Genomic DNA, 17,618 nt, shown 5'->3' with positions numbered 1-17,618 from the left:
GAGTCAAATAATCCTGTATGACCTCCCCAATGCGCTTCACTACAGACTTTTTGTGTAAAAGGGTGTCGCGAAGGCGCCACGCCCCCGAGAGGGAGAGGCCACCGGCCACTTGAAAACGCCGGCGACTGGTGCATGGTCAGACAGTCAGGACCCCAATGTCCGCCGCTGTGGCGGCAGCGTGCATCGGTCCACTCACCAGGAGATAGTCCAGCCGCGAGTAGGTGCGGTGCGCATGTGAAAAGTAAGAGTAGTCCCTATCAGTGGGGTGCATGGAGCGCCAAAGGTCGTGCAAGTCCATTTCCGCAATCCGGGCCTTCACAGCCTGGGAAAGTTCCCCCGTCTGCGGAGAGCGCTGCGCCGACCTGTCCATCACAGAGTCGAAGACAATATTAAGGTCTCCCCCCAAGATGACATGGCGGTCGGGAGAGGCAGTGACGTCCACCAACACGGAGTCCAAGAAACGTTCCTGGTGGTCATTTGGGCTATAAACGGAGCCAACTGTGAACGCTATTCCCCCTAAGCGCATGCGATATGCAAGAAGCCTCCCCTTTTGTTCAGCATACTTATACAAAACCTCCCCCCTAAAGGAGCTTGCTAGAAGAATGGCCACCCCCGCGGTCTTGTTCGCTGCCGAGGAGAAGAACTGGGTGGGGAACTTAGCAGAGCGCAGCCTGTGGCAATCCCGGGACAATAAGTGGGTCTCCTGCAGGAGGCATATGTCCGCCTGCGTCCCCTCAGGCAAAGATAGGATCGCTCTGCGCTTCACAGGGTTATTCAGACCCTTAACATTAAGGGTCACTACCTTTAGGGACGACATTCCTCCCGGGGATCAGGAACGCTGTGCAGTAAGCAAGGGATCAGCGGGTGGGGCGCGCGGGGCAGTTGCGCGGGAAAAGCCAAAACAGGCCAAGCGTGGGCATGGACAACATCGGACGGGACTTCCCCAACATCAAAACAACCCTTACACCCTCCCAAAACACACCCGTGGCAACTAGCCAAATGCAAACTTAAACACCCCATTGTCTCAGTCAAGCCCCAAAACGGGCAAGTCCGTAGAAAAAAGCAAAGTGGACGTTCAGCCACTCACCTCCATCCGCTCCCCCCCGACCCCCCCCGCCCCAAACCCAGCATCGAAGAAGCTGAGAGCATCTCCCCCCGGAGTGAGTATTAGGCCGTCATGGCCACGCCGGTGGAGCCGGCCGAGTCCCTGGCTGCCGCCCTCAAAGCGTCGGCTATGTCCGCCCTGATAGTAGGGGAATCAGGACGCCCTGCGCTAGCCGCCGACTGTCTCCTCGCCGACCTCCGCCGGCTCCGTCTCTCTGAGCGACTCCATGACGGTGTAGCTCCTTCCTCCTCCGCTGCCGTAAGCCCCAGGACCCCACAAATGTCTTGCAAGGAGCGTAGCTGATGCAGCACCCCATTCCACCGGAAGATCAGGCGGAAGGGATGTCCCCAGGAATATGGCGTCTCGTGTTCACGCAGAAAGTCAGTGGCAATCCTGAAGGACCTGCGCTTCTGCAGCGTGATGGCGGACAGGTCCTGATAAAGCGCTATAGGCCGCTCCCGGAAAGTCAGGGGTTGTTTCCTGCGGGCCTCAGTCATGATGCGTTCCTTCAACGGGAAGTCGGGCAGGAAAGCCAAAATGTCCGGTGGGGGCGCTGATGACTGGCGCTGTCGGCCAACCCTGTGTGCCCTATCAATGCGAATAGGGAAGTCCGCAGCTTCCCCCAGGATCTCTCGGAACAGGTCCTGCAGATAGCCCACCAAGTCGGCCCCTTCGTCCGTGGATGGAACACCACACACCCGGATGTTATTCCTCCGGGACCTGTTCTCAAGGTCCTCAGAGTGGGCCTGGAGCTCAACACACTGCTCCCGGAGGCGGAGAACGTCCTGTTGAAGATGGACTATCTCTTCATCCCGGCGCTGGGCCGCCGTCTCCACCGTCTCAACTCGCTCGCCGAGGCCCTCCACTTCCCTACGCACTTCCCGGACCTCACTGGCCACTTCCCGCTTCAGCGTCTGAAAGTCTTCCTTGAGAGAGCTAAACAGTTCCTCCATAAAAGACCTCGTGACCGGTGGCTCCCCCCCAGTCGCACCCGCCGAGGCCCGGGAAGACCCCGGCGACGGCTGTGTTCTGTCCCGCAGCTGCTGGGCCCTGCCAAGCATGTCCGGCAGGGTACGGTCCCCCTTCCTCGAGCCGCCTCTCCCAGTCATCGCAATCGCTGCAATCGATGAGTGGGCTCCGGTCCAGCCGCCTCAGGAATGCCCAGTCGCCGGCAAGCGCCAGATGTGGGGATCTCCCTGCGAGCAGAGGTGCTGCGTCACAAGCGACAAAATGGCGGATCAATCCGGGCACTGCCAGCCGCGGGTGCCCAATTGAGAGCTAAAGCAGGGGGCCTCCCTTCAGCACGTCCCACAGAGAGTTAGCCCGGCAGCGGAGGTGGCTGCAGACATCCGCCAGCAAAGGGCACCGGTGGAGGCCACCAACACCGATCCCTCGGGGACAAAATGGCGGCAGGGCGGGGCAGGGTAGAACGGCCAAGCCCGGCGACACCGCCGGGGCCCCTCAGGAACACAGCAATCTGAGAAGTTCCACAGCCAATTTCACACAGTCACACAAAAGGGCCCAAATGGTCCGACCCCAGCATTGAGGCCGCTGTACTTCATTCACGGGACCGGGGCCCGCCCAGCGCAGTGTGTCGCCGTCACAAGTCTGGGCGCCAAAGCACACGTCCAAAGTCCTCCGTGCCGCCGGGTCCCTGCCCGCAGGGCTCCTTTATCCTCCGTCGCGTGGCGGGTCAGACTCCCTCCGGATCGTCAGCTTTCAGCACCAGGCCCAGCCGAGGCGCCTGGACAGCACTGCGGTTCGCTCCGCCTCCCAGGCTCTCCGTCGTTCCTTGATCTTTGATCGGACTTTTGAAGTGCTTCCCCCGAGGCGATTAGGGCCAAAGCGACATCAATGTGCGCGCCAGGTACTCCGCCACACTCCTCTCACACGCTGAGCATCAGCGGGGGGAGAAAAGCGTAAGAAAAGGGCTCGAGCTGAGTCGGGCCGGAGGAGCTACGGGAGGAAGCGTCCGCTCACCCCGCCATCTTGGCCACGCCCCTACTAGATATTTTTAGAGGTAGATTGATTCCCCGCAAGAAATGCAGCTCTTACTTTCTGTTTTCTATGACGGTACTCAAGCAGATGCTAATATTACCTGTAGGTTTAGGTACGAGAATTAGAAGCACACGTTGAAAAGCTACAAGCGCCTGTTTTTCTATTGGGGTGTATATGTATGTATATATATATATATATATATATATATATATATATATATATATATATATATATATATATCAAAAGGCTCGCTTTCCAACTTCAACGCCACAATATCAACAGACTTGCGAGGACAAAGACGAGAGCAGACCACAATTTCGTGCCGGTTGATTTATTTAAAAGAAACACCACCACCAGCCATCACGACGTGTTTCGGCAGATCCCTGCTTTGATCACATGATGCTGTAGTATTGCAGCGTGTAACTTTTACAGCTATCTAGTGGTTGGTTCTGAAATTTCCTTTGAAGTGAAAAGTTCCGTATTTCATGCATTGTTGACTATGCAGGGCACAAGTTCTAAAACAAGTGTACGGTGGGAGTGTGTGAGTGCACGGTGGGAGCGTGTGAGGCAGAGAGGAGACGCCATGCGCGTGCACATCGCATGTCGGTGCGCGCACATGTTTTGTCTCCCTTCGCGCACCAAACCAACAACAATAGTCTTGCCAAGGCGAGTCCTAAAAAGATCTCACTGTTCCAGTAACCCGCATATTTGGTGGGAGTGAGTGTGTGAAGCAGAAGAGATCTTCTACATACCCGCACTTCATTTTTCTTTTACATTTATCTGATGTCCTGATTTCTTAAGCACATTGTACAGTACTATGAAATTTAAATGCGTTTAAAAGAGTCTTGCTTTGGTATGCTTTTCATTTTTGTGGGACACAATCGTCCCTTAAAGATGATTAATTCCACCACTGTTCCACTTAAACAGATTTCATTCAATGTAAGACTAGAAAAGGAGATAAGTGTATGAAAATCTTCAGAGATGTGAATTTGGTGATGACTAGTCCACTGGCAGTCGCCTGGGGCCAACATGCGTCCTGACTGGAACTTTTTGAAAAGTGGAGGGAATCCTGCAGCGTAACCAGATTTCCCCTTGTAAAAATCTGCAGACCAGACTGATCTGTGAGTTTTAGTTGATATTGCGTTCCTTCTGTTTTCTTTATTTGTAGAACTTTGTTTTAACTTCCTTCTTTGTAGTTTAATTGGTGCCAGACCTCCCTATGAAGGTTTTTCTTCTTTGGTCCCTTATTACCTATGCAGATCTCATCTGAGTCTTTGGAATTGGTATTCCAAATGCATAGGCTCTAACATCCTCCAACATATAGAAGAAGTAAGGGAAAGAAAAATATTTTTGGAACTCTATACTTTAAAAGCAGTAACAGATCTGTTGTCAAGTTAAAGATCCTCGCAGTGTCTGCACATTTATGGGCATATTCACAAACTGTATTTTGTTGTATGTTTTGTAGTACTTCAATAGTCTTACAAATGTGTTACAAAATGCTATTCACAAACCTATGTGCAAAATTTCTACCTCAGCTTCTCCTGTCTTATTCTGTGCAGAGAGCTCCTCCTCCTCGACTGCAGTCTCTCTGCACACATAGCTATGCTTTTAGTTGTAAATGTGTGAAAGATAGAGGGGAGTAGCTGGAAAATGGAGAATTTGTATGACTAAAAGGGAGGGTATTGGAGGGATTAGGGAGAGTTTTAAGGAAGGCCAGGGAACATTAGGGAGTTTTAGGTAGGGACGTTCACCCGCCCACAAAAGTCTAAGCCCCTTCTTATTCACAAACTGCACTTCTAAAGTTACTACAGATAAAAAGGGACCCAAACTAGTAGTAATTTACTCTACCTCAGCAATGAAGTAAGTCCAGCACCACAGATGGCCAACCTCTGGTACTGCAACACCCTCCAATACAAAATAATGGTGTTGGGGACTTAAAATGAAACCTCAAAGGAAATAATGTTGAATTAAATTGAATTATTATAAATTGTTTAAAATATAAATACTTTAAATTTAATGTTAAAGTACAAAAATAGTACATTTTATTATTTAATTATAGAATGTATTACCTTTTTTTTAATTTAGAAATAAACGTAACCATTTTTGTTAAAATATTACGAAATTACTTGTAATTAATTCTGTACCCCACTTCTGATAATTAATGATGCATAATAAAGTTTTTTTTTCACTTTTGGTGGGACTTTATTTTTTAATTAAACTTTTTTTATTTTATTGGAGAGAGTATACAAAGTACAAAAATATTAAATATACATTTGTTCGTGAGCAAATTTAAACACCAAAAAATAAAAGAAACAGAAATTCATTTTAGACATTTCACGAATACATATCATACAGCTTAGATTTCTAATCAGTTTATTTCATCCCGACTGGACTTTGCCGGGTAATCCATTTCTTTATTGGTGCCCAGATTTCCCAACCTCTCCTGCAAGTGGCACGACCTTTACACTTATATAATGATTTCTCGAGATGAGATATTGCCAGTAAACGACTTAGCCAGGCATGGTATGCAGGTGGATCCGCATCCTTCCAATATGTTGCAATGAGAAGCTGGATTACAGCTATTGATATAAAAACAAATTTGTTCTTCCGGCAGTCATGTTGCGTCTTCTCATTGCAGCTTGGCATCATTAATGTAGGAGTGATATTGATTCTGTTGCCTGTTGCTGCTGTCAAAAAGTCCTCTAGTTGGGGGGCGTGGCCAACTGCCGAGCATGGCAGCAGCTTAACCAGGGAGCTCCGCGAGGCATTCCGGCCCGAACAAAAATCCGAATGCCCATCCGACCAGCAACCTGCCTGAAGGGGTGAAATCGGCCCCAGGAACCAGAGCGACACAGAAAGATTCGCTTCCAGCGGCAATCCGACGCCGGGAAGTGCCCCGTCCGTCGATGGGGAGGCGCGGCCTGTAGAGACTCGGAAGCACCGGCCCTGGGTGCGGAGACGAGCCGACCGGAAGTGCACCTCACCCGGCGGGGAAAAAACGGAACTAGCCGGCGACCGGTCCGCCTTGAATAACAGTGAGCTCAGCCTCGGCGCTCATACAGCACTACACCTGAGAGCGCACTTCGCCCAAGACTCCGATTGCAGCAAGGTCAGTGGGGGACCCACACATCATCGGGGAAGCACCCCAGCGGAAGCGGCGCGAGTAGGTAGACGGCGCCTACATCGGCGAACCCTACCCCCACATCACTAAAAATCGCCCCGGACTGCCACTGAACAAGGGGGCTGCCCACACTATCGAAGCACCAGCCTCCGGAGGCACATTGCGACCGCCACAAACATCGGTACGCTCCACGTGCAGGAGTGACAGTATACGGAGTCAAAGACCTCCGAGCAGAGCAGGGACATTCTCTATACTGCTTTTAAAGGCAGCAGCAGACTGGCCGCACTACGGGCTGAAACGAGCCTGAATCCTGCTCTCACAACCGGCTGCATTACCGATCTACAGCGGGGGAAGGTCTGCATAGACGCGGGCAGCGCTAGTAGGACATCATGGCGGGCAAGAACACGAGGAGCACGTCGGCAACGCAATCGAAGCTGGACAAATTTGCCTACACCCCCACCGGTCATTCGCAGGGGCCTGGTCGGCACTCAGCCGGAGCCTCATCTGACGCCAATGGGACTGGGAAAGTCACCCTGGAGGCCATCATGAGAACCCTCACAGACGTACAGGCCACGGTCGGTACAATCTCCACGGAGGTGACCTTGCTTCGTGCAGACTTCAAGAAAATATCGGAGAGGGTGGCACATGTAGAGGTGGTCACGAAATCTCTTATTGAGGACACCTCGGACCTGCAGGTGGCAATGGAACGGCTAGAAAAGACCACCAAACAACTTCAAGAAAAGCTGGACGACCAGGAAGGATGCTCCAGAAGGAACAACGTCCGCATTTTGGGCCTTCCGGAATCGGAGGGGAAGGGGGCCATGGACCTGTATATAGAGGACCTTATCAAGACCAAATTGCAGCCTAAAGGGCTATCAGCCTTCTTCTCCGTTGAAAGGGCACACCGAGTCCCCGGAGGTACACCACAACCAGGGGCCACACCACGACCAGTACTGGCCAGACTCTTCAACTTTCGGGATAGAGACGCCATTTTGCAAGCGGCCAGGGTGGCCCCGCCAGTGAAGATACAAAACTCCACGCTGGCGTTCTTCCCGGACTACACTGCCGAGGTGGCCAGGCGGCGAAAATCCTTCAATGCAGTAAAAAAGACTCTGAGGGACAGGGAATTACCCTACTCGATGCTGTTCCCCGCTAAACTGCGGATTGTGGCCGAGGGGAGGACGTGGTTCTTTGACAATCCCGAGGTAGCGCGAGAATGGCTGGACGGCTGGAGACCGGCGGGCAAACCTCATCGCCCGCGCAAAGACCGCCAAGATCACCGTAAGGAGAAAACACCGGAGCATCGCACGCCCAGCCCGACCACTGAACAGGGAGCCGCCGGGGGACTGGACTCCGATCTTGAAAGAGATCCCTTTGACTCGGGACAGCCTAACAGGGAATGATAGACTACGCTGGAAGCGTCAAGCACTGATCACTACACTTGGGACCTTGGGCCGATGGAACCGAGTAGGGCGGGTTCAGGCCGGTGCCTGTAGGGGACTCACCAACCCCACAAGCAAGTAAGACTAGATAGGGGGGGGAATTAAGCACTCTGCCAAGTTGGGGATGCGGGCGGGAATTCGTCCGTGGTGCAGGGGAGCAGGGAGGGGGGGATGGGTTGGGAGTTTTGAAGTTAGAGTTACAGTTAAGTTACACGGTCACTGTCATCACTATTGCGATCTCACGGGGCATACAGACCCCACACACAATGGGGGGCGTGCACCTCCTCCGCACTCTGGTATCATTCTCCTCCTGACAATGGAGACCTTGATTAACTCATACTCATGGCACAACATAATCAGGCTACGCCAGCGATGGGTACCCAGGCGACGACTATAACGCCCCCACTGAAGCTCCTTACTTGGAATGTTAGAGGGTTGGGAGACAAAATAAAACGGGGTTTGGTGCTGCAAACAATTAAGCGCGCTAAGTCCGACCTGGTGCTGCTACAGGAATCACATTTAGCGGGAACCACCTGTAAGGCCCTGAATAGGCGTGGTTACACCATGGCGGTACACTCCGAGTTCACCTCGGGCTCCAGGGGCACGGGGATTCTCCTCAAAAACAGCTCCCCCTTCCTGGTCACTAGCCACAAGACGGATGACCAAGGCAGGTTTGCAGCACTCTCAGGCCAGTGGGAGGGAAGGGCCCTGAATGTGGTATCGGTCTATATCCCCCCCGCGCTCCACGCTACGGCCCTCCCGGCACTTAGCCGATTCCTTATTGATCTTGCAGAGGGAGATGTGATCGTGGGGGGGGATTTCAATGCCATAGCGGACCCTCTACTGGACACCTATCCCCAGCGAGCCCGCCAGAGAGGAGCCGCCACGCTCCAGGGCTTTCTGTCTGCTATGGGCCTCATGGATGTCTGGCGTAGCCTGCACCCAACAGAGCAGTGTTACACACACTTCTCCGCACCACACAACACCCTCTCCCGAATCGACTACTTTTTCACTCTGGGGGTGGGACTGAGCTTGATGGACAGTGTTGACATTATGCCACGGGGCATTTCGGATCACTCCCCGGTCACCCTACACATTTCCACTAAGGAGAATAGGCGGGGTAGGATATACCCGATATATCCCACTTATCTGCAGGTTCCTGGCATCAAAAAGAAGCTTAAGTCGGCAACCACACACTACTTCGAAGAGAATACTGGGTCGGTGGCCTCGCCCTCGATTCTGTGGGAGGCATATAAGACGGTCCTCAGGGGGGCATCCATATCTGCCATTACTGGGCATAAGAGGGAATCCAGGACTACACTGGCCACACTAGAAGCGGCCTTACACACGGCAAACACTGCGCATATGTCAGACCCCAATCCGGAGACACTACATGCACTACAGCTTCGCCAGCAGCAACATCAGGCACATCTTACAGCGATCACAAAGGGACACCTCGCGAATACAGCACACAGGATCTATGACGTGGGCGACAAGGCAGGAAAGATGCTAGCGTGGCTGGATAAGCGGGGGGGCAGCAACAAAGGGATCCACGGACTCAATGACTCGAGTGGCACGCTGCGAACTCACCCAGAGCACATAGTCCAGACTCTAGCCTGTCACTTCCAGAACATTTACACGCCGAAGCGGCAAGTCACTGAGCGAGAGGCTCTGGACACGCTCCGCGACATCCAGGTCCCGGTACTCTCACCAGAGGCACAGCAAGAACTGGACGCAGACCTGACTGTTGGGGAGATCCAATTGGCAATACAGGCGCTGCAATCCGGCAAGGCCCTAGGCCCAAATGGGATCCCGGTGGAGTGGTACAAGGCGATGGACTCGGTCCTGGCCAAGCCACTCCTTGACATGTTTAAAGACAGCCTACAGAAGTCACTACTCCCACTAGATCAGCGCACGGCCACCATTGTGGCCATCCCGAAACCATCCAAACCACCAACCGATTGCGCCTCGTACCGACCCATCTCACTGCTTAATACAGAAGCGAAGGTCCTGGCGAAACTTCTGGCCAGCCGCCTCACCAAACATCTCGCTACACTGATACACCCGGACCAATCGGGCTTTATGCCACATAGGAGCACGGCACTTAATCTACGCAGGGTACACGGGGTGCTGGCAAGGGCGCATCTCCTTCAGGAACAGACAGCGATACTTTCATTAGATGCTAAAATGGCGTTTGATTTGGTCGAGTGGGAATACCTTTTTGCTGTGCTAACCCGCATGGGCTTCGGGCCCCTGTATATGGCATGGGTGCGATTACTCTACGCCCGACCGATGGCGCAGGTAGTAGCGAACGGGCATCTATCCTCCACCTTTCCACTAGGTAGGGGAACGAGGCAGGGATGCCCACTGTCACCTCTGTTGTTTGCGATAGTGCTAGAGCCACTGGCGATCCTGCTACGAGCGACGCCGTTGTTTAGAGGGATCGAGTGGGGCGATGGATGGGAGGACAGGGTCTCCCTCTACGCTGACGACATGTTGGTGTACATGACAGACCCGGATAACGGGGTACCCGCCCTACTAGAACTCTGCGACGAACATGGTAAAGCATCCGGATACACCCTAAACTGGAACAAGACGGTGCTCTATGTGCTAACCGGACAGGCCCCGATATTGCCGGCGACCTGCCCTCTCACAGTGACCACCTCTTCTTTCAAATATCTAGGTATTTATGTGACGAGAGAGGCAAAACGGTTTTACGTCGAAAATCTGCAACCGCCTCTGCAGAGGCTACGTACAGATGTCCAGTATTGGGCTACGCTGCCGCTGACCCTCTTGGGGCGAGCAGCTCTCTATAAAATGATGGCTCTTCCGAGGTTTCTGTATGTATTGGAGAACTCTCCACATGTGGTTAACCCGCAATATTTCCGGCGAGTGGCAGCGCTGGTTTCCAGCCTGCTGTGGGATAACAGGCCGGCACGTATAGCGCAGGCGAAACTAGTGAAGAGTTGGTACGAGGGAGGTATCGCGCTACCGGATCTCCAACTATATTATTGGGCAGCGCAGCTTAAAATAATTAATCAATGGATTCATGCATCCAGACACGATCCCGCATACAAAGCAGACTGGGTGCAACTGGGGACGACTGGCATGTTAGCTGTACTGTACGACCGCCAGAGGGTGAAGACCCTGCTGGGCCCAACACTCCACACAGCGACACTCTGGCACACGGCGCAGTCACGCCTGGGGTGGACAGGGAAAATCACTAAGATGACACCCCTTTGGGACACCAAGGCACTGGGCGCACTTAGGGCCTGTAAAGGCTTTGAGAGATGGGATGACATAGGCATCTCAGTGGTCGGTGACCTCTGGGACAAGGGCACGGTTGTTCCCCTCCAGCACCTCCAGCAGCAATACGGCCTAGGGCCCACTGAAACATTTCGCTATGTTCAGATTCGACATGCACTATTGCGCGCTATCCCACCAGACACGACACTCCCAGAGTCCTCACCCCTTGAGGATAGACTGCTCACCGAATACATGGAACAAAAAGCGACCTCACTCACGTATAAGAAATTAATTAACAACACACCTGATCCCACACTCAAGCTTAGGGAGAAATGGGTAGCTGAGCTAGATGACATGGATGAAACGGAATGGAATGAAGCGTTAGCCTCCCCGAGGGAGGTGGGTATATCAGCTAGGTTCCGCCTGATACAGCTCAAGGTGCTCCACCGCACCTACTACACTCGCACACTGCTGCACAGGATACAAAGGGCGCAGCACCCATATTGCCTGCGGGGATGCGGGGAGGAAGGAACTCTCCTTCACACGATATGGGAATGTCCACGCATAAGGGAACTATGGCGCCAAATTATGCGCACCGTCTCTCAAGCCATGAAAGTGTCTATCCTGCCGGAACCTCGCAGGTGCCTACTGAACATTTGGGAACCAACGGACCTGAACAGATACGAACAAGTGTGGGTCACTCTTGCAATGACAGTGGCCAAACGAGACATTGCACAAAAGTGGGGGGCTCCGGAGCTACCTACGGTGGCGGGGTGGGTGAGAAATATGGACCTTCTCATGATCAAGGAAAGGGCAGTGTATGTGATAAGAGCCTGCCCACGTAAGTGGAACCGGGTATGGCTGAAATGGAACGCCTATAGAGGTGACCCATGTGAGGCTTTGCCGGAGGGTGAGGACTCCGATTCAGAGGAGGAAGGAGACTAGTGGCGATCGAGAAATACTGTGAACGAGGGAGGGACCAGGGGGAATGTTGCACGCACTGACACTATACGCGAATTGCTGATTGTTAACCTGTGAGATGGTAAAGCAGAACGTACGCAGAATCTGATATGGTGATGACGACTGTTTTGGTTTTAGGAGTAATGTTCATTATTCTTGTATGTACCCACTCATGCACTGTAAGAGAAATAATAACCTTCTGCCGTGGAACTGTATAGGTGGGAAGGGAATTAGAGGACGGGGAGAAGCTGGGCGTGAGGCGGCTTATATCTATTTGTTGAACCTTTGTCCATCAAGCCCTGCAAGAAATCGGTAACTGTTATTGTAATCTATGTTGCATGCTGTCCCCACATAGGGGAGCTACCTACAGTTAAGTTACGACAATTGCAAATGACGTACTGCTATTCTTCTAATTTCCTGACAATAAAGAATTTAAAAAAAAAAAAAAAAAAAAAAAAAGTCCTCTAGTTGCTTTTTTAGGGGACCTAATTTGTCACAACCATAAAACATGTGAATAATATCTGCTGGCCCTTGATCACAGCGTGGGCATTTATCATCCTCCCTTTTCCCCCATCGATGGAGCTTGGCGGGGGTATAATAGAGCTCGTATATCGTATAGTAATGTTGGCCTTTAAATTTGTTACAAGAAATGTTTTCTTAGCTAAAGCTATTGATTGATACAGATCAACATCGGGGTCTCCTACCCTAGCGGGCCACTTTGTTTCCACTGACTCTAGGTCATCAGGAAGTGTATCTATCAGAAGTCTATAAAGATTTTTTATTTTTATCTGAGGTTGAGACATGGCCCCTATTAGAGACGTCTTATTCATTAAAACATCATCTTCCTTGATTTGATTTAAAAAACTAATGAGCTGTTTATATTTAAAATATGTTCCAGATGTTATATCATATTGTTGCTGCAGCTCAAAGAATGACAGCCAATGTTCAACTATATATAAATCTCCCACCTTCAGGATTCCCTTGTTCTCCCATTGCCTGGCCAGTGTGTCATAAATTGATGTAGGAAACCGGGAAGATCGCCACAGTGGTGTATATTTGTTATATTTTTTTATTTGCATGAGCCCAACCATTCTTTTCCATACTTTCCAAATTGCTACCATTACCTTAAATCTGGTCTTTTTATAATAGCTGGCCTCTATCTGCCGAAGAAGTACTCCCTGTGCAGTCTTACCTATAGCTAACTCCTATATCGATGGGAGTTCCCCAGTTACATCATGTTGCCTATACCCATTACCTGCTGAAATCACAAAAGCCATCTGTTGTAAAAATTTTGCATAATAGTAATATCTTCGATTAGGAGCCGACCACCCACCACAATCTTGCGGTAATGTTAAACGTTTAAGGGATCTTCAGAAAGATAATTTTACTAGATTTACATTAATAAAAGATTTAGTTCCAAGTTAAGTTAATAGTGTTCTACATTTACAATAAATACATACAATGAATTTACATTCGAACTAGAGGTGCATTCCCCATAAATATTACTTGACAATCCATTCTTAACGCCCAAGTTAGACAACTGCTCTAAAAATTATTCTTGTGCAGATGAGTCTCTCCAGACAAAGACTTATTCTCGTGGGGATTGTTCTTGTCAATACAGACTTTTAAGGAAGAAATCGGAAACTTACTATTGACCATTCTACTGTATTATAGACTCAGACATTCTGCAAAAGTAATATGGCAGGTATTTCCACAATTCCCACTAGAGTGTAAAATCCTTATCAGGATAACTGATTGAATGATTGATTGATAGATAGAACACAAAAACATTAGTTGATTTGTATGTATTTAGGCTGTGATTATTCAACTCTCACCTGTCGAGTGTAAGGCGAACACCAGTGGAGGACCGACTTGGGGTCCACCTCAACGGAAGCGAAGTGCTGATTACAAGTGAAACGGGTGCCGTTTAATGGGTGATACAAATGAACACATTTTAAAAACCTACATAGGCTGTATGGTACACCTTTACCAGTACTACAACCAAGCACCTGCCGTAGATTTAGGATGTGCAGTATATACATTTAGCATCAGTGTTTGCGACTTGAGAGATACTCAGAAGAGGTATTTAAGACACTGAGATGACAGGTGTGGTCCTGATTGGCGACCCACTGATTGTATTTCGGAGGTATGTAGTCAAAGTCCCTAAGCACTATCAACACGTTGTAACGGTGGCACTTCTCCAATCAAAATGCACAGGGCCATGAGATGAATGAGCGACGTGTCCCCAAGAGACAAATCCTGGATTTGTGATATGGTATTTTGTCATTAAATGGTGAAGGTTTATTCAGCTGTTGTTCACGCAGCCAGCAGACCAAAAGACTTTTGAGACCATTTGCTTATTTATGCTAGAGCCAGGGGGTCGTGCAAAATGTCTGGGACGAACATCTAGAAGGCTAGAAGGAGCAAAGGCCAAGGGCTCACCGAGTAATAACTTGAGTAGAACACTTTTCAACAGTGTCTGCCTCCCTCCCCTCTTTTCCCTTTCCTTTAGCCCTTGTAGACATGTGACCACAGGAAACCGAAGACTTATTAGTGACTACATGTAGAGACAGTGTGAACATCAACATATTGTGAAGTAATGGCTTGGATTGGCAAATAATATTTTGTATTTTCGATAATTTAACTGGTCATGTGAAATATTTGTCAGTGTAGTGATAAATAAAATTAAAAAAAGAGATGATCCAAACTTAGAAGAAGCTCTCAAGGTGGCAGTTGCTCTCTTAAAAAAATAAATAGTAACCTCTGTGGATGCAGGGTATTGGTCATAGGAATAGTAGCACCCTAGTCCTGAGTCCGGTCCCGCCACAAACACCTGGTAGAGAAATACAGGAGACACTACCTATCCCACAGTTAGTTTGCTAGTAACCTCACGTTAGTAGTTCTGATCCTTACATTCTTTGCTAAAATGGCTTCAAGACCCACTTTTATGCCCCTTAGTTTTCTGGTATCTGAAGGTAGAATCATTCAAAACCCAAATACAACAGTGCTGGTGAGAGAACGACTACTGCTTTATTAGAAGTAATGCAAATCTTTTCTCAAGAATATTGCAAATTTGGCTTAAGATATTATATTTGCATAATCGCTCATTTATATGCAAGTCTGTTGCTGCATTCATCTACCTTATTGTCCACCATGATGGAAAGTTCTTATCTTTTCTTTTTTTAGGGTAACTGTGCCGAGAATACGGCTAAGAAGTTAAACATCACACGAGAGGAACAAGATGCTTATGCCATAAGTTCATACACCAGAAGTAGAACATCGTGGGAATCAGGAGCTCTTGTAAATCAAGTTGTTCCTGTAACAGTATCACAAAAAGGTATTGTGAATAAATTGTTGAAAATATTGCCTTTGAATTTTTCTTTTTGGAACAAGATTTCATAGCCAAGGGCCTCGCAAATGTAAGAACGCAAACTGAAACTTTATTAAGAATGTACCGGAAGAGTTTGTTGTGCTAGAAATTATCAGTGCCCAAATGAATCTCACATTCTTCTCAACAGTGTTCAAAACAAAGGACTCATATCACCTGTGCATTTTTTCTAAAATGTTACATTTCACATTACCAGTGTAAGTAAGGCATGAGCCCCTATCATCCCCCCTTAAGGTCCCTCATTTTGTAAAGCAGCATACGTTTTCCTGAGGTGGTCAGTTTTTAAATTACTCTATTATGCAAGGTTTACAATCCTTTTTCCCCTGATTTTATGCTAGTGTGGATTTATTAGTCACCATGATTTTCTGCAAAGTTTATAAACCGTTACACTCCTGCAAAGTTAGAATGGCAGGGAGGATGTACATATCTGTATTCTTTCTTTTCAAGCTGCTCGAGACAACCCTTGTAACCATTGTAAGCCTAGTTCTAAGCACAAGTTTAGCCAGAGTCATCTTATGTTATCTAAGTGGATGGATGTTGTGTGATCTCGTAATCTGCTGGAATTTGTTGAACAGTACCCTGCGAGTGTGGCATCAGTGGCCTGTTTTGCAGATACCATTCCATGTGGAAGAGGCTCTGTAAGTAACCTCTTCTTGAAAGAGCGGAGATTGGTCAGCTTTCTCCGATTAGGATCCAGAGAATTACATAAGCCACTGCTTTAAACTTTGATGAATTTTCTACTGTGCTGTTGATGGAATTAATGCCTGTAAGTTGATCAGAATGAGAAGAAGGAATGTTTTGTGTAATGAGCGTTGGTAAATCAAGTGTTGTATTCTTTGTAGTGTAGTTCTATATTCCCAATAGGCTCTGCACATTGGAATAACAGAAAAGATAGTTTAGACGTAGGACTGAAGTCGACTAGGTCTCTATTGAATATGTTAGACTTAATTTGTGAATGCCAGCTAGCTCAGAGGTCACTAGAAACTTTCTCGAATACACAAGAAGGGATTAGTTTCTGACAACCATATAACATGACAACTTTGTTCCCCAAGAATAAGGAATGTATCTCCAGAGTCGCGGAAACAATTGATGGCTATTTCACTCAAACAGTCGTGCATGCTTAGTTTCACCAGAAGTGCAGACGGGCGTTTTCAATAAAAAGGTTATTTATTGAGCAGTCTTCTTTCTCATGCAAGAGAAGTGAATTGCTACAATCGCAATACTTGTCATGAAGTAAAGTGCGTACGGTAAAAAGAGTATTATGAAATAATACTGTAAAAGCATTTACATGGTTTCTAAGCCATAAGATACTTAAAATGGATAAAATACATACAATGATAAAAGATGACTAAACGTACTCAACTGGTGCCTCTAAGATACGCCTACCCCGGTGTACCTAACCTAAGCCTAGTAGATGGGAAGGAGTAAGTGAGATGTAGTTTGAGTTAAATAGTTTCTGCCAAGAATCTATCCAAGAATCCTCTAAGGGTCTAATCAGCTCCGTACCTTGTTTATAGAATGTAGGAGGTCTTGTATCTCTCTCTCAGGACTCGATCTCCCAGTAACCCGCAAGGGTAGCCGGGAAACACCGGAGCTGGATTTCTCGGCAAGAGAAAAGACAGCGTCTCTCTCAGTGCGTCAGCTGGAGGGTCGGCTTCCTTCGGGTCTCGCTACAGCAGGGCGTCGGGCAAGTAGTCAGTCGATCTGCTCCAAACCACTGTGTGTTTTGCTAGGGCAGATGCTGGTATATTTATACCTGGAAGGTGCCGAGTTTGACGTAAGGTTGGACATAATACGTCACTAAGAACTCTCAGTTCTTTTAGGACTCCAGGAGTTCTAGGACAAATCAATACAGAAGCAGGAGAAAGTCCCGGACTGCTGGAGGTTTGGTCTCTCCAAGAACTCATTGTGATTTCTAGGAATCTGTGGAAGTAGCCATGCCGTATTTGGACTACATTGGCTGTGTCTTAATATGGTTATGATTCTGATGCCTATGTAAGGATATGATGAGTTATACCTATATAAGGGCATGAATCGGGAAAATTACACTAGAGCCCTAGATTCGTCTACAAATGTGGAAATTTGAGGTGCACAAGGGAGACCAGGGTTGAATGCGACCACCCTCCCCTTCCACTCCCCCCACAGAGCTTTAGTTTTTTGGGAGGGGGCTGGTGCCTCACTCACTTATTGTTGACAAGCAAGCCGTATTGTCTTCCTAGCCACATATCCTATAATTCAGGCTAACATTTTGGATCTGTTCAGGCAGACATCTTTTTTCCTCCAAGCTTAGATGTTCATCGTGCATTTGGTTCTACCATTAATGACAGTTATTTTTTGTAATGCTAATACAGTTGAAAA

At 48.7% G+C, this 17,618-nt stretch overlaps 1 protein-coding gene across 2 annotated transcripts in view; it reads left to right on the top strand.

Moving 5' to 3' along the window:
* Window positions 1-17,618, top strand: part of ACAT1 (acetyl-CoA acetyltransferase 1) — a 174,814-nt gene that overhangs the window by 111,197 nt on the left and 45,999 nt on the right. For both annotated transcript variants that reach the window (XR_015299355.1, XM_086935236.1), the window contains exon 7: window positions 15,059-15,209. Coding sequence is in view for 1 of the 2 variants with exons in the window: in XM_086935236.1 (XP_086791362.1) it covers window positions 15,059-15,209 (151 nt within the window). In the remaining variant the exon portion in view is untranslated. The remainder of the gene's footprint in view (window positions 1-15,058; window positions 15,210-17,618) is intronic.

This window comes from Lissotriton vulgaris, chromosome 8, assembly GCF_964263255.1.
Source record: "Lissotriton vulgaris chromosome 8, aLisVul1.2, whole genome shotgun sequence".
Taxonomy (NCBI): domain Eukaryota; kingdom Metazoa; phylum Chordata; class Amphibia; order Caudata; family Salamandridae; genus Lissotriton; species Lissotriton vulgaris.
This window is presented reverse-complemented; position numbering and strand designations above follow the sequence as displayed.